Source organism: Cervus canadensis, chromosome 13 (assembly GCF_019320065.1).
Source record: "Cervus canadensis isolate Bull #8, Minnesota chromosome 13, ASM1932006v1, whole genome shotgun sequence".
NCBI classification, from domain to species: Eukaryota; Metazoa; Chordata; class Mammalia; order Artiodactyla; family Cervidae; genus Cervus; species Cervus canadensis.
Genome location: NC_057398.1, coordinates 66,039,786 through 66,063,264, shown reverse-complemented (window position 1 = coordinate 66,063,264; position 23,479 = coordinate 66,039,786). Strand labels below are relative to the sequence as shown.

At 38.3% G+C, this 23,479-nt stretch overlaps 1 protein-coding gene across 1 annotated transcript in view; it reads right to left on the bottom strand.

Moving 5' to 3' along the window:
• Window positions 1-23,479, bottom strand: part of CDC73 (cell division cycle 73) — a 102,602-nt gene that overhangs the window by 73,023 nt on the left and 6,100 nt on the right. The window contains exons 3-10 of the mRNA XM_043484745.1: window positions 23,042-23,111; window positions 20,989-21,051; window positions 20,857-20,909; window positions 17,650-17,738; window positions 13,545-13,761; window positions 8,755-8,853; window positions 6,846-6,924; window positions 5,236-5,300 (exon numbers count right to left, since the gene is read on the bottom strand). Of these exons, the coding sequence (XP_043340680.1) occupies window positions 5,236-5,300; window positions 6,846-6,924; window positions 8,755-8,853; window positions 13,545-13,761; window positions 17,650-17,738; window positions 20,857-20,909; window positions 20,989-21,051; window positions 23,042-23,111 (735 nt within the window). The remainder of the gene's footprint in view (window positions 1-5,235; window positions 5,301-6,845; window positions 6,925-8,754; window positions 8,854-13,544; window positions 13,762-17,649; window positions 17,739-20,856; window positions 20,910-20,988; window positions 21,052-23,041; window positions 23,112-23,479) is intronic.

The following is a 23,479-nucleotide window of genomic DNA, read 5'->3' as shown; positions in this document are numbered from 1 at the left end:
CAGGCTGACAAAAGATAGAGTGCCCCTCCCATTCCCCAAAATATCAAGAGAGTCTACATGCTCTGAAAATTATTTCAAGTGTAATGTTCTCAAGCAAAAACATGCCAATCTAAATACAGAATGCAGAAAATTATAAAAGTAATAATTCTTACTTACAATTCTGTGACCATATATTAAAATCTCAACACTTTATATACTTTTTGGATCAAAATAAAGAGTTTAAATCTCTAAATTAAGCCTTTTCCTATAAATGAGCCCTAGCAGGTAAACGGAAAAGCCTAACTAGCTAAGCTGTCACACACTCAATATGATAACATCTTTGTTGTGATTTTATCTCAAAGAATAAAGAGCTTATAAAAACACACAGCTAAAAAAAAAAAACTACACAACTACAGTTAAAAAAAATATTCTAGTTACTGGAGAAGAAAAGGGTTCTCATAATATTTAAATAAACTAGTCTTCATAGCTTTGAATGAAAATTGTATTATTAAACATGTAATATTAAGTTCATCACTGAAAGCAGAGTTCCTACATTTACACATACAACAAACTGAGATTATACATAAAATTATAAATTCATAATAAAAGTAGCCATCATTTATCTATTGAGTCCTTTCTGTGCTAGGTACTTTACTCACTCACCAATAATACTATGCAAACTCTACTATCCTTGTTATAAAAACAAGACCTCTGGCAAAAAGGTTATATAACCTTCTCAACTTAATTAGTGGCAGAATGAATGGAAGAGCTGAGATTCAAAGCCAGGACTGACTTCAAAGCTTTAAATTTGTGTTTCCAACTGACTGACTTCTCTTTGGCAAGCAAGCACTGCCTTTATTTAGAGCAGGGATTTCAAACTCAAAGGCCAATAGAACCTAAATGGTGTACAGAAGTGAAGAAGGTGACATAAAAGACCAGAGTACTGAGGCTTGGAGCAACCCAGAGAACATGCAGCAGGTGGAGAAAGTGAACTGCTCGGGTGGACATGGGGCTGTCATGCTGGACAGCCAGCGTGGGCCCGGAAGCTTGTCAAGAGGCTGGAAATCCAAACTGTTTACGTGACAGACTCCGATCTTTCAAGTGTTGGTGAGTAAAATAAAATTCATGTGGGGCCACAGTGAAGGCCCCCAGAAATGCACCCAGAGGCCCTGGCAAGCACTTTCCTAGAGGCACCCTTCAAACCCACACAGTAACCCGTCTTCTTTCCAACCTTTCAAAGTGACACGTCCTCCCCACCTGGGCATTGCTCCTTCCTGCCTTCCGGTTCCTCCTGTAAAAATGTGCTCTTCTGCAACCTTTATGTCAGCTCCTGCTCAAACTCTGGACCTTACTCCAACAGCTACCCCCTCAGTGAAGTGTTCTGACTCCCAGAGAAATCCTCCGATTTTAGATTTTCATGGCACGACGGGTTTGCACACACCTGGCACAGTCGTAACTGCACGAGAGCCATGTGCTCTCCAACAGCCCATTTTCAAACAGGCTACGGGCACAGGTCTGGCTGTGCTCACGGGTGACGCGCCAGCACCCAGCCCAGCACACAAGCACGCAGCAAATATCTGCTGAAGGGAGAGTGGAGGGAGGACAGTCCCACGTCCCAAGTCTTCATCAGCTGTCTCCACCTCCCACTGGCCCGGGCTCCGGCCCCAACCCCAGAGCGGCTCCGGCCCCAACCCCACAGCAGCCCCGGCACTAGGACAATCCGAGCCCAGATGAGCAAGCTGACAACCACTGAGATCGAAGGAAGCCTCACACAACACGGAGTGAGGCAGCTGCTATGTGCGCTCCTGCTTAAGAATGTAACTTTGTGGAAACTGCGATTCTGGATCCTTCTGAAAAGTGAAAATTGATGGTGATGTTATTAGACCTCTCGCACAGATACTAGAAATCCACCCAAGTTTACTATCAGGAAAATGATTTCCCAAAAAAAGAGATCATAACAACTATGATGAGTGTTGGAGTGGCTTCAAATAACAACCTGAAATGAAAACTTTTGATCTGTATGATTTCAGAGTGCAAAAGGTTTCCTCAAAAATAAAAACAGCAAAAGGAATCAATGATATTCAGTAAGAACAGGGGCTAGGATATGTGGCCCTTTCACATAAACAAGCTAGATGGGGAGGTTAAAGTGGTTCTCGATGAAAGATTTCCACATCTTCTTATTCCCTCTCCAGTGGAACCATAGGTTTGCTGCTGCTGCTGCTACCACCCAACAAAAAAAGGTCTTCATCGCCACCTCTTATTTACCATACAATGAAAAGCATTTTCTTATGACCTTTTTTTAGTTTAAAAAGGCCCCTTTCATTAAAGAAATACATGAAAATATACTCTGATGTCCTCCATAGCAAACGGTTCCTACTCTCAAACCACAACTCCTAAGACTGCTTCAATTAAACTGATTCCATGCAACTCTGCATGGAATTCTCTGCAGCGGTCTCAACAGGAGGGAGAAAGGGGCCAACCTGGGGGGTAAACAAGCCCAGCAAAGAGTCCACACTCTTGTCTTTCAATTAAGATACTTATAAATCAAAAATGATGAGATTCCTGTACCACAAAATATGTTTAATCCAATATTTCTTAAACCTTAGAGAACGCAGTGATGCTCGTGGATGAAGTCTCCCAACCAGGAAAGACCCCAGCTTCTCTTCAACATAAAGGTCCTGTGCCCCTGCATTTCTTGGCACAATTCAAAAGCTAACCAGAGGCCCAACTACACAAACGTGTGACTTTAAAGATGCCTGGGCTTCTGTTTCTATAGTAAACTTCGATAAATTATCTTCATGAAACGTTACAAAATGCACTGCCTGGGCCTTTATTTCTATAGATTTCAATAACTTATGATTCTTATGAAATATTATCAAAACACATATGCTTGCAAATTCCCCAGCAGTCCAGTGATTACAGCTCCATGCTTCCGCTTCTGGGGGCATGAGTTCAATCCCTAGTCAGGGAATTAAGATCCTTCAAGCATCACAGTCCTTTTTGCAGCCAAAAAAAGATGTAGAGGAAAAAGAAAAAAGAAAGAAAACCCCACAAATTCCTTCTGTATAATACGTGTAGGGTAAAACTCATCTGCACAAAAATTCTCTAGTTTGCATAAGTCGACTTAGTAGTTTAGTCTAAAATCTAAGAGAACTCTAGTGTCTTGAACTTAAAAGATATGCAGATCAATCCTAATGTAGACTGAAACTAACCTTAATAACTATGTATATCAATGAGGCATTTCAAAACCCTGAAGAACAAGGGTATCAAAAATAAGCTGCACATAAATTAGTAAGGAAGTCATATCTGTACAACAAAGCCTTTAACATACCCTTAACTGCTTTGTATGTTTGCATGGATCTCACAAGAGAAACTTTCTTAATTGGAGAATAAGGTAGAAAGTTGGTGAAACTCACAAGCTCACAAACAGGTAATAATTAAAAAAAAAAAAGAGAAAAATTACATTGAAAGGATAAGTTAGAGGTTCAACTAAAAAGAAACAATTATCAGAGTAATTTCAAAGCTTTTAGATTCAAAGTTCTCAGTGTATTACTCTCTAACAATGCTAAAATGAATCAGGTCACAAACAGGACAGAGATTCAAACCTGGCATTAAAACATTAAAAGTACTAGCAATTTAACCATGTTTAGTCTTTCTCCTGTATTCCTACACACTGTGTTTCTGTGATCAGTTCTGTAAAATCACAAGCCATAGAACTGTTTAAATTTGCCTCTTACAAGTATATTTAGGAACAAAGACTCTGGTAAGAAGTACAGCCTCATCATTCTCACCCTGTTTAATTAAGAAGCTGTCCTTGGATTTTAGAAAAACGGTTCTGCAAAAAGCATCTATTAAAAACTATCGCAGATTTTACTACTCGCATAGAAGCTCAATTATGAAATCTATTTCACGGCATTTCAGATGAGACAAAAGTAAAACCAATAGTGACAACAATAACCACAAAAAACTTACTTTGATGGCTATATAACAGCGTCAGTTCTATAATTCACTTGGGGAATGGCCAATAGGCAAGTTCTGCCCCCAAATAAATGTCAATAAATAAATCTTTGAGAATTTAAGTTAAATCTTACAGCTATGAGTTACCTTTTGAAGTCAAGAAGAACTAAGTAGATCTCATAAAATGGTTTACTTAGCCTTTTATCACCTTCCCCTCACCCACTCAACTCCAGTGACCTGGCCTGCACACTGCGGCGTATGGGGCCTCAAGTCCTGACCCCGCACGTCTTTCACACAACGCTCGTCACCAAGTCTCTGCTCAGCTGTCACCTTCTCAGAGAGGCCTCTCTGACCCCTCTGTCTAGAGAGTCCTATCTGGTTTATTCACAACAACAACCCTAGCAACCAGAGCAACGCCTGACACAAGTGCTCAATAAGCACTTGTTGAGTGAATAAGGAGTCCTCATACAGTTTCAATAATATAAACTCAAATCTGATGACAATTTAAAAATAAGTGTGTTAGCAAAACAGAGATAAAGACAAATACCATGTGATTGCACTCATACGCAGAAACTAAAAAAAAAAAAAAACAAATGAAAACACTCAAGAAAAACTCACAAAGATTACTGCATTAACCATGAGTGGTTACCAGAAATATAGGTAGTTGGGAGGTGAGAGACATGGGTGAGGGGGTCAGCTGTGTGGTAATTAGACTTGTGGCGATCACTCAGTAGTGTACACAGATGTTAAATTACAACCCTGTACAACTGAAACTTATTTTTTTTTAAAAACAGGGTTTGGTCAGATCATCTAGAAAGAATGATCTTTAGGAGGCTAAAAAATAAAAAAGACAAGTTAGTTAAAAGTGAGCCAAAGGCTTATAATCACAGATATTAGGTATTCAGTTGTGTCAAGTAAGCAATTTGTAGCATGACATGAACTACTACAATCTGTCTTTTCAGAGCGTAAAACATTACATTTTAAGGACGTGAGATATTATGGCAAAGAACTCTCCCAAATGGAACCTCGTATCTCATCACTAACTTTAAAATCTCCAACCAAGTAGCATCCAATCTACTTGCAAGTTAATCAAAACAACTTTCATTTAAACATACTCAGCCAAAAAAAAGAAAAGACACCCATGAATCAAATAAGACCCCTCAGCTCTGTCAGCACAACGGGTCATTAAAGATAAATGTCTGAAACAGAAAATACTAGAGAACACAGACTTCCTTTCAACATCTGCTACTCACATAAAATGACTGGAACAAAAGAACCTCTGCAGTCAGAGTGACTTACCGTCACAGACTTGAGAGTCATCCCATGGTAGGTGCCCATAGTGTCAATTTTGAAACCTTCCGTTTCTGTAAACAAAGTGAGGCTACCATTAGATTTTATATATTTTATTATAAATAGCAAATCTAAAGTAATAATCTACATTACATCTGATAGCTCAACAGAATAACAAAGCCCTGAATCTACCACATATACAGTTAAATGACATACTTGTGAAGATGAAAACTCTCAAAGGGATACCAGTCTCAAAGATGCAAACAATACACACCAATGGGCCCAACGTACAGAAGGTGGTTAGGACTGTCTCTACAACTGTGTTCAAGCCATACAGCTGGTTGGAAATGTAAAAAGCTAGACTGAATAAAATATAAAATATTTTATAATCCCCATTATTTAGTCCTAATATGAACTCTCTAACATAAAAAGCTGTGTTCCAAAGTAACAATCATCAGTACATGTTATGTAAATCGTAGAAAAGCAACACTGTAAATATCGACAGGCACTCCAGAACAGAGTCTCGGTATACCTTTCTGTGACAGGTCAGAGAGGTAAATACTGTACACACTGCAAACCACAGTCTCTGTCACAACTCCCGAATTCTGCAGTTGGAGTGCAAAGGCAGGGTGAACAACATAAGTAATCAAATGAGTATAGCCTGATTCTGCCCCAGGAGGCTCAGACTTGGTCTATAGGCTGTAACCTGCCAACCCCTACTTGACAAAAGTCATTCCAAGAGAAAAACTGGATAAAAGGACGAACTACCGTACTTTCTACGCCATGTGTTCAGTACATACTTTTATCCAGCCAATAAAACAAGCACACAAAATTCACTGCATCAAGGCAACAAGCTCTTTAATAAACTCATGGGGATTTCAGAGTATGCAGGGAAGAAATCATAAATGCTACCCTTACAGTTGCTTCTATCTCATTTTTCCATGAATGAGATCAATGAAGAGTCCAAGACATCAGTCACACCCTCACTAAGCACCTCGTGGATGTGGAAACGGCTCACTGCTGAATGAGCCAGGGAGCCATCACAAAGTCAGTCCTCACGTGGCTACTCCAGTCTATGTGTCCAAGTCCTCAATGCACACCTTTACAACTGGGGAAATATGATTTGGTATGTAGTGTTTCCACCCTAAAACAAACTTCTGAGAAACAGAATTAAGGCTAACAATAGGTAGCTTACTATACACACCAGTCACTATTCTGGGGACTTTATTAACTAGTTTAATCCCCACAATACCCTGAAAAGATAGGGACTACTACTACTGTTAGTATCATAATGACACACAGAAGGAAACTGAGACAGACTATTGTTAAAGTAACATCAAAACTTTTCTGTAAAATGCCGGACAGTATTTTTAGGCTTTGCAGGCCTCACGATCTCTGTCACAATTCAACACTGCCGTCACAGTGCTAGAGGAGACATGGGTAACACAAAAATGAATGAGCGTGGCTGTGTTCCAACAAAACTTAATTCAGAAAAACACATGGTGGCACAGACTTGGCCTGCAGACATTAGCCAACTCCTGCTTCCGCACGTGAGGTCACGCTGCCTCTCAGGTTCAGCACAACCACGGCAAGAGGAAGAGAAAGATCAAGTAACTTGCCTTCTTTTCCTTTGAATCTTTCCTGGTCATATCTGTTGTAAGCAGCTGGGATAGGCTGTTTGGTACGCAATGTGGGATCCTGCAGAAAAACATCATTAAGTTATATGTCAATATTGTCTAAACTGTTACTTAATACTTATAATAAAAACCACAATAAAGCTATTGTTTTCTAAGCTTTCCTCTTAATACTTTGGCCAATAAGACCAAAACAAGAAGTAGACAAAACTTGGGAATCGTCTGAAGCTGATTTTCAAGATACTGTTTACAGCTAGAAAACCATCTCAACTAGGGAGGAGGTAAAGACCACCAAGTGAGCGTGCACCAAGGCAAAAAACAAAATTCTCAGAAACTGCAGAAACAAAATGGGTGTACTTACTAATTTCATTATAATTAAATTTCTTTAAAAATTAATAAACTCACTCCAATCATGAATTACTTTTCTTTAACCCAAAAAATAAACTTTTAATTCAAACCTTATATTCAACTGACATGATGGAGTCTTTTAACTGAATTATTCTCAAATTATTAATCCTTATATTAAATAATGACAATAAACCCATTTATCAATGTACAGTGTAAAGCTGAAGTTAACAAAGCTGTTTTTTTAAAACACTCAGAAAAACTTGCCAATCTAACGTATAATTAATTCACAGATACTTTCTATAAAAGTCTGTGATAAACTAAAAAAGTATATTTAAAGAATATTCCCAAAATTGCTTGGGAAATTCATGGTATTTGTGAAGACTGAAACATGCTTCATTTTGTTACAATAGGATGCTACCCCAGTTATTATTCCAAATAAAAGATATTCATTCAAGGCTGCCACTAGGTATACACTCCCACGGTCAAATGCCAAACATTAAAATTTTCAAGTAGTTTAATGATTATGAGAATACAGAGAATATGCAGTCACAAAGATAACAGCTGAACTGTTTTAGGAGTTGATGTAAGTTTCCTACCAATTGCTATTCAACAAGTCCACCCATTCATAATTATAAACATTCTGTTTTGCCATAACAGCACCTATCACTGCCTTTTTTATTTATCTGTATGTCCCACTAGACTGCAAGTGCAAAGGAAGCTTTTCACTCTCATACATCTTATATCTCTGTCAGCACGCTGCCTGACAAATAAGAGGCACTTAAAAATGTGCACCTGTGGCTGACTCATGTCGATGTATGTCAAAAACCACAATACTGCAATTATCCTCCAATTTAAAACAAAAACAAAACTGACCAGCAAGTCACCTGAAGTGTTTATCTAAATGCTAGCAAAAATTTACCACCTCTAAAAGGTTAAACACCAAGAATTTCATGAACAAATAAACCTACTTACTCTTGTAAAGACTGTATTAGTACTTTACCAAATTTTGACATACTTATAGAAATTATAAAATGAAAAAGGTTTTATTTGCATGTTATTTTTCCTTTGCTGAATCTTATGAAACTGGCTTCATAGATTTCATTTATATGTGGAATCTAAAAAAAGAAAACAAATCAACAAACCAAACAAAACAGAAACAGACTCACAGAAAGATGCAGAACAAACTTGTGGTCATTACAGGGGTTGGGAGGAGTTGAAACAAAACAAGTAAAAGGGATTAAGAGGTACAAACTTCCAAGTATAAAATAATTAAGTCACAAGGATGCAATATACAGCATGGGGAATACAGCCAATAATATTGCAATAACTCTGTATGGTAACACATGGTTACTAGACTTCTGGTTCTGGTCAATTTGCAATATATATAAATGTCAAATCATTGTGCTGTATACCTGAAAAAATATAATTTTGTATGTCTCAATTGTATAATAAATAAGCAGACAAATATTTAAAGATGTTTTCAATATTACAACACTGAATAATCACTTTTAGTAAAACTACTACAGAAGCAACAAAATGTTCTTACAACAGGCGCTGCATTTGGGGCCGGTCGCTGTTCGGGTGCACGCCCTTCTTCTCTGGCCTTTACCGACTGAAGAATTGCAAAAATATTCTTGGAAAAATTCTGCAACAGAAATGGATTTCAATTATTGAGTCCACTTAAAATTAAATATTCAAAGACAATAAGTTTACCTAGTAAACAATTTCAGATTCAGTTTTCTCTATTAATTCTTCCCTTACTACATCATAACGAAGCATGATTACTACACACAAAAGTAAAAATCAACTACTACTAGGAAATTCATCCGAAGACCAATTATTATAAACCCAATGTTATTCACTTATTTTCATTTTACTTAAAGTACATAACTGGCTATAAATTCATCCATATTCTCCATTTATTCAAAAAATGTAAGCAGGAAACAAGGTAACATTTAAAAACAATAAAAGTAGAGCACATTTGTTGTCAAGGGGGCTTCTTAGTTCTAGAAGAAATTAATTCTTCTGAAAGAAATCAACTATTAAAGTCTCTTCTTGATAAACTCCATGGTAATTTCAGACTGCTACACTTTATAAGAGATGTTGAAAGTTCCAAGATACTGTTTGTTAGGAGTCAATGTGCACTTTTCAAAGCTGTGAAAAGTTGGAAAGATTTTTAAAAACATAACAACTTATACATGAACAACCTTAGCAACACTGAACAAAGCTGACAAATCTGACCACTCCTTCATGAAATATTCTTCTTTCACCCAAGATGCTCCCTCAGTTCCCTTGGTGCTCTTCTAACTCTGCCTGTTAATCACTTACCATTTTAAGCAACATTCTGTCTCCTGTTGAAGAATATAACCTTTGTCAAGGCCAGGACCAAGGCAACCCCAGACAGTGCTCCCATGTGCCTGCTGGTGGACGTTACATAAACCTTACACAAATAAACATGGATACGAGAGGAGAGACAGCCCGAAACATAACTTTAACCACTGCCATAGTAATAGTCCTTACTAGTTCCTATAATTCTTTAGGACAACAAACATACATCTCACAACCACTTACTCTTAAAAATTATGGCACACCCCAAAGAGACTTTGTTTATATAGGTTATAATATTTTTCAAATTAGAGATCTGAATTGAAATATTTTAAAAATATTAATTCCTTCAAAAATGAGGGGAAAAGGTATTCCAAGTAAAAATAACTTGTTTTTATGAAAAACTATTTTCCAAAATGCACAAAATGTTAATGACAAGAAAGTATGACACTATGTTCAACTTGGGAAACTGCTATGGCCTCAGTAGCAAAAAGAAACCTCCCAAATTCTGACTTTCTTTTAATTGACAAAAAAAGTGTCAGTTCCATTTCTTGAAGCAACAGCCTCTCCTCCCTCATTTTCCAAAAATGTCAAATGCAAGTGTGCTTTTCACGGAGACCGTCATCGTATTTTGGTATGCAGAAGTGCTCTGTGTGTTCTGCTTTGTATGTTCTGATTTCATCACAGAAAATACTGATAAGAATATACTTAAAGGTTAAGATTTAATAAAATTAGTGAATTTTTTAAATTTTATCAAGGACATCATTAGTGGTGAAGAACGAAATGGCTACTAGCAAAGATTGGTGTCAATGCTTTAATTCACGCCAAGATGCCAGCAGTTAACTAACCACTTCTTTTGCACCAGCAGGGCGAAGGTAAACACAGTGACAAATGCAAATAAAATCTTAATCCTATTAAGAAAATAGCTGAAAACATGAAAAGCAAATTTCACTATTTTAAAAATAAAACATTTCATGAGAGACTCAAACTCTAGGAAAAAATTAAAATGTTACTAGCTATTTTTATGTGGTGGAATTACAAGTGATTATTATACCTTCCTTTTAGTAATCTTTTATCAATTTTTCAACAATGACTATATATTAGTGTGTGTAAATTTAAAAGTATGTCTTAAACAGTATTATAAAATTAGACTGTTTTTTTGTGAGGTGCTTACAATAGAATTTTGAAAAGACAGCTTTTGCTCAAGAAACAGCAAATAAGGAAACCCTGATATATGGTAATAATGAAGATCTGTTTAAAATCATAGGGCCTTTCAGGGCAATAAGCAACTAAAAGTTTTTTTTTTTTTTAAGAGTTTGTCAGATGGAAACAGTATACAGAGGGACTACCAGTCAAAATCGTCATTTTGATTTTAAAAGCATTAATACTCACAGAAGCAAACCTAGCTAAAAAACAGTTCTTCTAATGCTAACTTATTTTTAAATTACACATTGGTGCCAACAACGCTGAATTCTACTACAACACTTAAGTTTTGAAATGGTGGTACACTCCTGCCACCTAGAGCTCAAAGAAATTTATTCATTTCAAAAATTACAAAGAATACTGGTAGAACAATATAAGTAATAATACTTAACTATTAGCCACCCTAGGCATTAAAAATGAGTATTAACAGATCTATCTATGAGGGCTTCCCTCGTAGCTCAGTGGGTAAAGAATCCACCTGCAATGCAGGAGACAACAGTTTGATTCTTGGGCTTCCCTGGTGGCTCAGCTGGTAAAGAATCCGCCTGAAATGTGGGAAACCCGGGTTCAATCCCTGGGTTGGAAAGATCCCCTGGAGAAGGGAAAGGCCACCCACTCCAGTATTCTGGCCTGGAGAATTCCATGGACCATACAGCCCATGGGGTCGCAAAGAGTCAGACACGACTGAGTGACTTTCACTTTCACTTTCTTTCATCAACAGATCACTTAAACACAAAACTTAAGGTTTATTCATGTTCTCAGATTCCTTTCTAATTCTAAGCTCTGGAGAATGATTCTTAATCTTGACATCAGTTCAGTTCAGTCGCTCAGTCGTGTCCGACTCTTTGCGACCCCATGAATCGCAGCACGCCAGGCCTCCCTGTCCATCACCAACTCCTGGAGTTCACTCAAACTCACGCCCATTGAGCTGCTGATGCCATCCAGCCATCTCATCCTCTGTCGTCCCCTTCTCCTCCTGCCCCCAATCCCTCCCAGCATCAGGGTCTTTTCCAATGAGTCAACTCTTCGCATGAGGTGGCCAAAGTACTGGAGTTTCAGCTTCAGCATCAGTCCTTCCAATGAACACCCAGGACTGATCTCCTTTAGGATGAACTGGTTGGATCTCCTTGCAGTCCAAGGGACTCTCAAGAGTCTTCTCCAACACCATAGTTCAAAAGCATCAGTTTCTTGGTGCTCAGCTTTCTTCACAGTCCAACTCTCACATCCATACATGACCACTGGAAAAACCATAGCCGTGACCAGATGGACCTTTGTTGGCAAAGTAATGTCTTTGCTTTTTAATATGCTATCTAGGTTGGTCATAACTTTCCTTCCAAGGAGTAAGCGTCTTTTAATTTCATGACTGCAGTCACCATCTGCACTGATTTTGGAGCACAAAAAAATAAAGTCTGACACTGTTTCCACTGTCTCCCCATCTATTTCCCATGAGGTGATGGGACCAGATGCCATGATCTTAGTTTTCTGAATGTTAAGCTTTAAGCCAACTTTTTCACTCTCCTCTTTCACTTTCATCTAGAGGCATTTTAGATCCTCTTCACTCTCTGCCATAAGGGTGGTGTCATCTGCATATCAGGTTTTGAAAGTGAAAGTGAATTCGCTAAGCTGTGTCCAACTCTTTGCAACCCCATGGACTGTAGGCCACCAGGCTCCTCCATCCAAGGGATTTCCCAGGCAAGAATACTGGAGTGGGTTGCCATTTCCTTCTCCAATTTGAGGTTATACTGCTCTACAAAACAAGTCAAAGTACAAGAGAAAAAAATTCTTCCCTTTATATATTCTTTTCCAGTAGCTATTCTACTAAAACAGCACAGTAAACTTAGGGCCAGAATCCAAAAAAATGTGCAAACAAAATGAGTCCGCCTAGACCAATGATGAAGTTCACTTTCTTCAATACTCTCACAACTTCTAAAAAATCTTCTCACCAAATCATCACTGTGAACTGTGTCTCAGTGAAGAATTAACATTTAAGAGAAAATTCAGATGTGTGGGAGGAAAAGAGAGGTGAAAATAGGTAAGTGAAACAGAAATGATTCAACCTTTTTGGAGATCTATTAAGATACTGAATATCCAGTATCTTTCAACTTCTTATCTTTCAAAATTTAAAGTACATGTCTCCTTTAACCAGCAATTGGCTTCCAGGAATTAATCCCTCTGCTATGTAGTCATAAATGCATGAAGGTGTTATGTACAAGGATTTTTTTAATGCAGTTGTTTATAATCGCGAAAGCAAACGAGAGAAGACAGGAGAGAGGAGGAAAAAGGGGAAAGGAAATGAAGAAAACCCACCATCCTGCAGCCCAACACAACTCCATTAATGAGGAACAAGCAAACACTGCCACAACCACCCAACAGAAGAGAATGTATCAAACACACCCAATAAATGTTTGTTGGGCCATTTTCATTAAGTTCTCTACTTTGTGAGGAAAAAAATTAATATTGGTATTAATGACCAGAGAGCTTACCATCAACAGTCCCTGTTCATTAGGTTTAAGCAAAAAATCTCACCAATAAGAAAACTGTAAATCTCTCTGGATTTACAAACAAGGTGGAAAGGAAGGGACTCGCACTTTGACTCAGACTTTTTCATCAGCTTCTCTGGTGAGCAATCACCAAACATACACTAGCATGGACTGGTAAACAGGTCAGTTAGAAAGCTAAATGATTACTGCTCTCTTAGATACAAATCTGAAACTTCCTCCTCACAGGAAATTTTAACCAACTTTAAAATCAACTGTAGTTGAAACACACACAGACACTAACAAATAAGAAGTAAAATATTTTAATTACCTTTCCTGTGCTCTGTAAAATAGTTGTTCGCGTCCGCCACACTCTTTCTCTGCTGACAATATCTCGGGTCACATCTACTTCAGCGTCCACAAAACTCCTCTGTTTCAGGGCAGTTATATCATCATCTAAGTCAGTCTTAATGGTAGATCTTTTCTTAGCCATAATTTTGGCTTTGATTGCAGCAATTTTTTCCACTGACATAGCTTCGGACAGAGACCTGAAAGCAACATCTTTTTTAATACTCACAGCAAGGATCTCTTGAGCACACTATAAAATATTTTGTTACATTTATAACTTCCTGGTAATAATACTTTAAGTGGCAATAATTAAGATTTCCTCCATATACATAAAACTGACACACTTGATAACTTATAACCATGTAAGAGTCAACATAAAAATACTACACTACAAGCAAATTAGTAATTTTTTAGGAGGAATAATGCAAAATACTTTTCATATTTTTAAAAATCTCTTCCCCTACCCAAATAATTCATTAATACAGCCTTTTTGATTGATCACCATCAACCAATCAGAAAATTCTGCACAAGCTGATCACATACCCTGGGACACCCCTCCCTCACTCTGTCTTTAAAAATACTTTGCTGAAACCCATCAGAGTTTGGGTTTTCTGAGCACAAGCCACCTGTCCTTCTTGTGTGGCCCTGTAATAAACCTTTCTCTGCTCTCCCTCCACAAAAAAGCTTTTTATATGAGACTTTTATTTGCTAACCCTCCCCATCCTGCATGCAAATTACACACACACACACACACACACACAAACATCCCCATAAGCATGTGCACACAACACCTTGAAAGACGGGGAAAAAAACTGCATTCCGTAAAGAATCCAACGTTTAGGTTTTCTTGAAATTTATTTCAAGGTTTCAAATCTATGTTATAATGTACAACATATCAATTTTACAGCTGACAGAGACATTTATGTGTCACATAAACATATACCCCTTTTAAAGTCTGGAAGATAAAACAATACTTTGAAGTACTCATTTTCCTTCTTTTACTTCATTTTCAAAAAGCACTGAAATAGCAAAGAGAAGCTATGCTTTCAGAAGTAATAAAGAAAACAGACTTAACAATGAAAGTATAGATTTCATTAAAATGATAAGTTTAGTGTCATTTCTCACAACGTAAAAACAAGAAAAAGAGTTTGGATACCTTAACAGCAGTTGATAAAATTATTACTCTAATCACAAGATGACAATCTTGAAATACGTTTAAACAACATGTGGGGAAAAGACAGCAATTCCTGCAGGTTTAAACATGGTAGTATTATGTAGCATGCTATTTATTTCATTAGATATGAAAGTACTTTATAGCAGATGCTCAACATGTATCAGCATTTGACTCATTTTATATAATACTATGCAACTTTCCCTTAAAATCTAAAGCACACCAGCATACCATGAGCCAAATTCAAGCACTTTTCTAAACTATAATCAAAACGTGCACTGGACAAGCACTGGAGTTTTACTTCTAGCCAAGATGAAGTAACAGGTACTGGTTAACCCTCCTACCTTGAAACAATCAGTCAAATACATGAAACAATAGTTTACTCGTTATCTGCTATCAAGTAATGAAAGACAATGATCTCTCACACATGAAAACCAAGTAAGCAAGCCCTGGTAGCTCAGACAGTAAAGTGTCTGCCTACAATGCAGGAGACCGGGGTTCGATCCCTGTGTCGGGAAGATTCCCTGGAGAAGGAAATGGCAACACACTCCAATATTCTTGCCTGGAAAATCCCATGGACTGATGATCCTGGTAGGCAACAGTCCATACGGTCGCAAAGAGTTGGACACGACTGAGCGACTTCACTAAGCCCTACGAAGGCTGCAATTTACAGCCTTGAAAGTTCCCAACACGGCACGGGGAAGAGAACTCAGGCAAAACTTCCCATACATCCTGATTTGAGAAAACAGAGCCGGGATTCCAGCAAGGTCAAAGAGTACAGGGACTCAGAGGCCCGAGTGCCTGAGAAGAGAGAGCTGCACAGGCCCCCTCGAGCGCTCTGGCAGACGGCTGCTGAGCCCGTCAGTAGCGGGAAACTACAGCGAGGGACAGAGCCACCCAGAGGGGACAGAGTCCAGCACCCACACAGGAGGAAGAGCAGAACCTAGTCCCAACAGCCAGACTGAAAACCTCCTATTTACGGGGCGTTAGATGGAGTAACAGTCAAAATGGTCCTGGCTCAACAATGGTGGGCAGTAACTACCCTAACTACGCACTGTTCAAACAACAATTCTTCAAATTAAAAAATCCAGACTCAAAAGAAACAAACTGCTTCAAAGGATTAACTGTGTCCCAAAACAAAACGAAAGGAAATTTAGAAAAACACAAAAACATCCAGCACACAACAACATAAGATGCACCATGTCTGGTATCCAAACAGTACAAGGCATATAAAGGAGCAGGAAAATGTGAACCAGAATGAGGAGAAGTCTAAACTGAAAACAACTGCAGGACTGGAAAAGGCATCAAAGTAATACAACCATTCCATACATTCAACAAAGAGAGACATGGACTGTATATTTAACTTGTAAGGGTAAAAAATACAATGTTCAAGACTACCAATACAATATGAATATAATTACATGAGAAAATATGAATTACATACAGAACTACAGAAACTATCCAAAAAAAAAAAAAAAAAAAAAAAAAAATCAAACCAAAAAAAAAAGAGAAGAACATAAGTGAGCTGTTGAACAATTATGAGTACGAGTAATTAGGTCAGAAAGGGGAGAAAAGGGGGAAGAAAACTGAGGAAGCAGAAGCAAAGCTTTTCTAAATTCACTGAAAATTATGACCCAAAATCCCCTCAAAAACTCAAGCACAAGAAACATGAAGAACACTCTCCCAAGTTATGTGATAATTAAGTAGTCCCAAACCTACAATACAGAAAACTTTTTAAGTAGTCAAAGGAAAAAAGCCACATTTAAAGACACAAAAGAGAATTCCCCGGTGGTTCAGTGGTCAGGACTCCATGCTTTCACTGCCAAGGACCCCAGGTTCAATCTCTGATCAGGGAACAAAGATCTGACAAGCCACGAGGTGCCGCCAAGAAAAGATAAAGGGGTAACAGCAGATTTTTAACCAGAAACAATGCAATCAAGGAGACAGTGGTATATCACACTTTAAAAAGTAGTAGTCTGGATTCCATATCCAGTGAAAATTAAAAAAAAAAAGGTGGGGGGGATTTTTTCTGAAATAAAAATGTTGAAAGAAACAGCAGCAGTCCTAAACAGAAAGAAATGTTAAAAGAACTTTAAATTAAAAAAAAAAAAACAGTAAGTCAGTCAGGCCAAAGAGAAAAAAAAATGGGTACACAAGTCCACAACAGGGAAGAAGAGGCATGGAAATAGCACACAGAATTTTCCCTAGATGTTTAAACAAGAGTAAGAACAATGCACTGTGGTGTTTGGGACACAAGCATTGAGCAAAACGTATGACAAGAGCAGCACCAATGCCGAGAGAACAGGAAGCCCTCGTGCTGAGGTCCCTGCACTGCACACAGGCGGCAGGCTGCGACGCCACACGCCACACGCAATGAACCCCAACAACCACCCGAACAGAACTGCAGCACACTACTCAGACAACAAAAGGATACAACAGAATCACAGCGTATACTCCTTTAGTCCAAAATTAAGTTAATTTCCGTTTCAGGGAACAAAATTTTGAAAGAACAAAGAGACAAACAGAAAACAACAGCAAATTATTGACCTAGAATTAAGCATGTTAATAATCACATTAAATGTAAATATTTAACATATGGTACTTTACAGGAAAAGTCTGCTGACCACTGCTATAAACCAACAAGAGATTTCATGATAAATGAGTGGCTTGGATTATGGAATAATTTTTAAAAAGATCAATATGGTAACAGAATCAAGAAACTTCCACAAAGCATAAGCAGCACAATGGCTTTCAATCCTCCATCAGAAAAAATACTCGAGCATCTTCTTTCGAACTGAGGGCAGGGAGACACGCTGAAGAATGCAATATATGTAGACAGCATGTTAATACCCCTTGTTTCCACATATACTTATATATACTGCCTAAATTGCCTATTTTCTACCAAAGAAATTCTTACCTGATCTGTTCAGTCTGTACAATCCCTTCTTTGTGACCCTCCAAACGAGCAGCCAATCTCTCTTTATCAAGGCGTACACACTCTTCATCCTGAAAATAATCAGTCAGTAAATATTTTAAAATTTTACTTAACTTTTAGAACAACAAAAACACCATAAACACTGCACGTAACTTTTACCAAAGTTCCCACCTATAAAGTCCCAGGCATCACTGGCGTTGGGTCAATTTTAAAATACTTTTAGTTACATAAAGAACCGACTCATTGGAAAAGACCCTGATGCTGGGAAAGATTGAAGGCAGGAGGAGAAAGGGATGACAGAGGATGAGATGGTTGGATGGCATCACCGACTCGATGGACATGAGTTTGAGTAAACTCTGGGAGTTGGTGATGGACAGGGAAGCCTGGCGTGCTGCAGTCCAGGGGGTCACAAAGAGTCAGACACGACTTAAGCGATTGAACTGAACATAAAAACAATAACAAATGTATGCTGGAGCACCTAAGATTAGAACTGAAAAATTACAAATAAACTTTATTAAGTTTTTCCTATGACTAAGGCTTCTTTTATAATATATCATAGCTACTCTTACTCAGAAAGATAATATACAACAAAAAATTCCTTCTCCTCAGAAAAGTGTATAGCTAAATTTTATCAGTCCTAAATGTTCATTGGAAGGACTGATGCTGAAGCTAAAACTCCAATACTTTGGCCTCCTGATGCGAAGAACTGACTCACTGGAAACGACCCTGATGCTGGGAAAGATTGAAGGTGGGAGAAGGGGATGACAGTGGATGAGATAGTTGGATGGCATCACGGACTCAATGGACATGAGTTTGAGCAAGCTCCGGGAGATGGTGAAGGACAGGGAGGCCTGGCGTGCTGCAGTCCATAGGGTCACAAAGAGTCAGACACGACCAAGTGATTGAACTGAACTGATGAGAAGCCTTCACCACAGTCAAGACTTTCACCTTGGATCCAGATGGTTTTCATATGTTGCCCCAGGTCCTGACTCTTTCAACACAGAACAACACCAGAAGTGAAAGCTGAATGTTTTTCAAAGGACCTTCTTCAGAACACCAGGCACTTCCTACAAAGTGCCCATGAGCCACTTCATACCTGACTTCAACCTTTGCAACTCAGCTTCTACCTTATTTAGGTATTAGAATCTCAGGTAAAAGTTAAGTCTGAAAAGGAATGGTTACTTAAAAAACAAAACATACTAACTCTGATCTAGTTTAATGCCTACATTCAACAAATGAGAAAACTGAGAGCCAGAGTCAGTGTCTATGGCTAACGAATATGAAATTGTATAAATTCCATCAGTAGATTCTACAGATCCAGAGAAATGTCATGCTCTAACCATGTTAAACTCAAAACAGCCATCTTGCCGGGGTGAATGCAAAGATTAATATCTCAACAAATGTGTTAAATACACCTAAAATAAAGGTTTAACACATATTACTCAAGTTCCTTAAGAGACTGATTTTAAAGACAACTGCAGCCTAGGTTTCAACCAGATCCCAAAGTTTCTCGCTGTTAGCACAGTGCCTAGCAGGCCCTCAACAGATATTTAATGAACTGAAAACTCTCCGTGTGTAATATGGCTATTTATGTAGTTCATTCTAACTCTACAAATACTCTGGAAAGAATTCTATTATGCTATTTCTTGTTGGTTTTTAAAGTTATCAGAATCCTAGCAATTCTTCAATTCTGATACATTCAACTTTTTCAAATAATTAAATCATGAATTTCAGTTTTTCCCCAATAAACCATATCTTTAAATTCACTTATTTTGTACACAATGTGTTACAACCTCCTTTCACACACAAACAGTTGTGGAAAATTTCAGTTTTGCTGCCACAAAATCTGTACCCAGCAGAGGGGAACAGCCAGGAGCCAGACTGCCTGGGCTCTAATCCCAGTTATGTGCACCCCAGCAAGTCACTGCTCTCTGAGCCTGTGAGCTCACAGATGACATGTGTGGTACTGCCAACTTCAGGAGGTGATGGTGAGGATTACAGGAGTTAATAATGTACATGAAGTACACAGAGTATCACCTAGCACAGAATAATAACAATGAGCTAATTATCTCTATCATTATCTGAAAAGTCAAGTCTCAGAGTACACTGAAGCAAAAATACATAATCTTGGCATCATATTTTGTCAGTGATTCTACTGTATATATTTAACAACCAACCTTGCTCCTAAGAGTTACTTTCCTTATCCTTCTCCAACTGTGGATGCTTTGCTGTTCATGAAGCAGGCAAAAGGTAAACTATTTGATTGTTACACAAGTGTCAAATGAAAAGACTTACAGTTTCTAGTAATGTTAACCCTACCAGTGATTACAAGTGTTATTCCTATACTGGTCATTTATTTACAGCCGATTTAATCATTTCTCAGATTTTAAGCAAGCCTCTAATGCATGATCTTCCATTTTCAGAGTGTTTATATGTAACTGATCTGATGCTTGTTACAAACTTAAATAAACAGTACTATAATTATACAATTTAAATTTCTAACATTTTAAAACTTCATAAAGTTTTAAGACAACTGAGCTAGTCAATAAATTATCTTTTCAACATTTACTGCATTTCTTACAGGGTTCTATTCAACATGAACTGTCCTTGTTTACCAACAGTAATATTCCACTTGCTGGCTATAAAATACTACCAAATCATCTAACCTGATAAGTCAACATTGGAAAAAGAAACTGTTCACAGCTCTTCAGAGGGGAGCAAACTCCCATATCACCTATTCCAAGGGAAACTGAACCACAACACAAAGGCCAAATCTGGCCCATCGCCCGTTTTATGAAGTTTTTTGGAGTACAGCCTCGCCTCGTCATTGACGCGCTGCTCTGCCTACAGTGCAGAGGGGAGGGGCTGGATGAAGACGAGGCCCCAAAAGCCTGAAGGAGGGCCTCTCTGGCCCTTTATAGAAAAAGGCTCTGACAACCATCTAGTCCAACACTTTCATCAATAAGGATATAAAGGCAAAGAAAATAATTTGTCCATCATGCAGCCTGTATGTGAGAGATCTTATAGAATGTAAGAGCTCAAGCTACTTATTAATCAACTGTCAATATAACCACTTTTCAAGAAAAAAAGCTCTTAGGACTACGATGAGCAAAGAATTCTTACTACTACACAATTTCAATCTCCATTTAAAAAAAAAAAAGAATCACTTTAAAAATAAAGTCCTATTACCTCAATTCGTGGTTTTTTTGCTTCTGCCAAAACTTCATCTGCAGCTCGTTTGACTGTAAGAAAAAAAGAAATTAATGTACAGTTTGGGGATAGGTGTTTGAAAGTTCAGTATAAACATGAAACAAGACATACCTTGAGTAGATCTCTGCAGACCTATTTCTAGAGGGGCACTTCTGTCTATACTGGCTGATGTTGCTGAAGATTTAAAAAGATACGTGAGAGGATAAATATTTGAATATGTAGATTAGAAATTAATGCAAGGGAAATACTCAAGATCTATTACATTTCTTACTTAATATAGGATTATGTCTCTTAAAAAACTAAGTTTTAAAGCAAGTTTGCAAAAGCATTTTATTATAAAAGATTGACCTGTAATAGAAAGTATGTTAAGAGGTCAAACTATTTTTGACCATTTAAGTTACAATCTGACGGAAATCAGCTACAAGGAACATACTCCCACATAATACAATGTAGGTATGTAGAAGTGTAAGAAAACATAAATAAAAATATAAATGTATGTACTAATTCACGAGGGATCAACTTTAGCACACAGCTCTGAATCAGGTGGCGAGTAGTGAGCCACGTGACAACGTGAAACAAAGCGTAACACAGAGGGAACGGCAAGTGCACAGGATCTCAAGTCAGAAAAGCTACAAGAACCAGGGAGACTGGGAGCCCAAGAGGTCACAGAGACGAGCAGAAGCATGGCTGTGCAGGTCAGGGAAGGAGGGTGAGCTGTATTCCAAGTGTGATGGGAAGGCGCAGGACCGCCTTGAGCAGGTGAGTGACAGGATCAAGTTCAGATGCTCTTCAAAAACAGGCCCCTCTAAGTGGTGCTCAGAGACTACACGGTAGGAAACGAACAGCAAGGACCCTCAAGAGGGCTGTGCAATGGTCACAGGAAGAAGGTGGATCCGGGTGGTCATCCGATGCCAAGAACCTGTCATGCTCTCAAAGATTAAGAAAGGACTTGGCTGGTGGAGCTGGTGTAAAGGATGTGAGCTGTGACGGTATAGGAATCAAAGATTTCTCCAGGGTTTGCAGCCTAAGCCACTACATGAATGGGGGACCATTTGCTGAGATGGGAACACTGGGAGACCAGACCTACTCTTTCCTTGTCTGTGGCGAGAAGGAAAAGAGGGAGTCGGCACTCTATTTAAGAAATGTTACATTTCAGACGCCTGTTCAATACCCAAGAGAAGATGCTGACAGTCAATTTATAAATGTGAAGCTCAGTAATACGTCAATGTTGGAGATAAGGAATCAAGGGAAAAAAAAAGCAAGGTGAACAATGAGTAGAAAGAGAACCTCAAGAGTCTGTTGCCCCAAATGGCAAGTCAAGAAAAGCTTTCCAAAGGGGAGTAAGTAGTCAACAGCATCAAGTGCTAGTGAGGTCAGGTTAGCTGTGAAAAGCAGAGACCAAAGGATCTGCCAATCATGCGTCAGCATTGACCTTATAAGAGTGATTTGAGTGAGACAGTGAGGAAGAAAGTTAGGCTAAAGTAGACTCAAGAGAGAATCAGAGGTAAAGAGGAAGCAGTGATACCATGCAACTCTTGCAAAGAATTTTGTAACAAAAAGAAGAAAACTGGAGCAGCAGAGAACAGGAAGCGCGCGTGTGCTAAGTCTACTCAATTGTGCTCCACTTTTTGTGACCCCATGGACTGTATCGCCAGGCTCCTCTGTCCATGGGATTCTCCAGGCAAGAATACTGGAGTGGGTTTCCATTTCCTCCTCAGGGGATCTTTCCTACCCAGAGATAGAACCTGCATGTTATGTCTCCTGAATTGGCAGGCAGGTTCTTTACCACTAGCGCCACCTGGGAAGCCCAGCAAATAGGAAGGAGGGAGTTTAAAAAAAGTTTTTAATGAGAGATATTACTGTGTACATCCTAAAGGGAATGATTCAGAAGAGAACTGATGATGTAAGAGAGAAGCAAAATTTACAAAGGAAAAGTCTCTTGAGAGAGCAAAAGGCGATGGACTCCATATGCAGGGAAGGGCTAGCTGGTCCTAGGAGTAAAGTACATACATGGTAACAGGAAAGAGAGAGCAGCGTGTGGACAGAGTTGCAGGTAGGGGAAGTTTATAATGAGCATTCACAATCTCTCCCCACTGATTCTTATTTCACAGGGAGTGGAAACCAATGCCTGTTTAAGAGTGAGAGCAACTTAAAAATTACTCACATGCTTCACCATTGAGATATCCGAGTAGATCTTTTCGGTCAGGTCTTCTAACTACTGGAATATTTTCGGTCTAAAGCCAAAATTTTTAAATAGATATCAAATCAATAACAATTATAAGAAACTTTAGTAAAGTTAAACAACATTTAACACCTGAATTTTATTCCAACTTATCTGGCAACATATATTAGAATCATATTTCTAGAAAATAACCAGACAGAAAAAATCTAATAAAATCTTGAAAATGTTTAAGCATATTAATTTTTGGTAACGTCTCAAAATTCCAGTAACATATACAAAAGATAACCATTAGAAATGAAACAATAACCCTAACCCTCTTCAAAATACCAACTATATTCTTATTTTTTCCCTTGGATTATTCTAAGTATTTATTAATTCTACTCATGATGTTTTGGATTTAGTCCCATAGACTGCTCATTT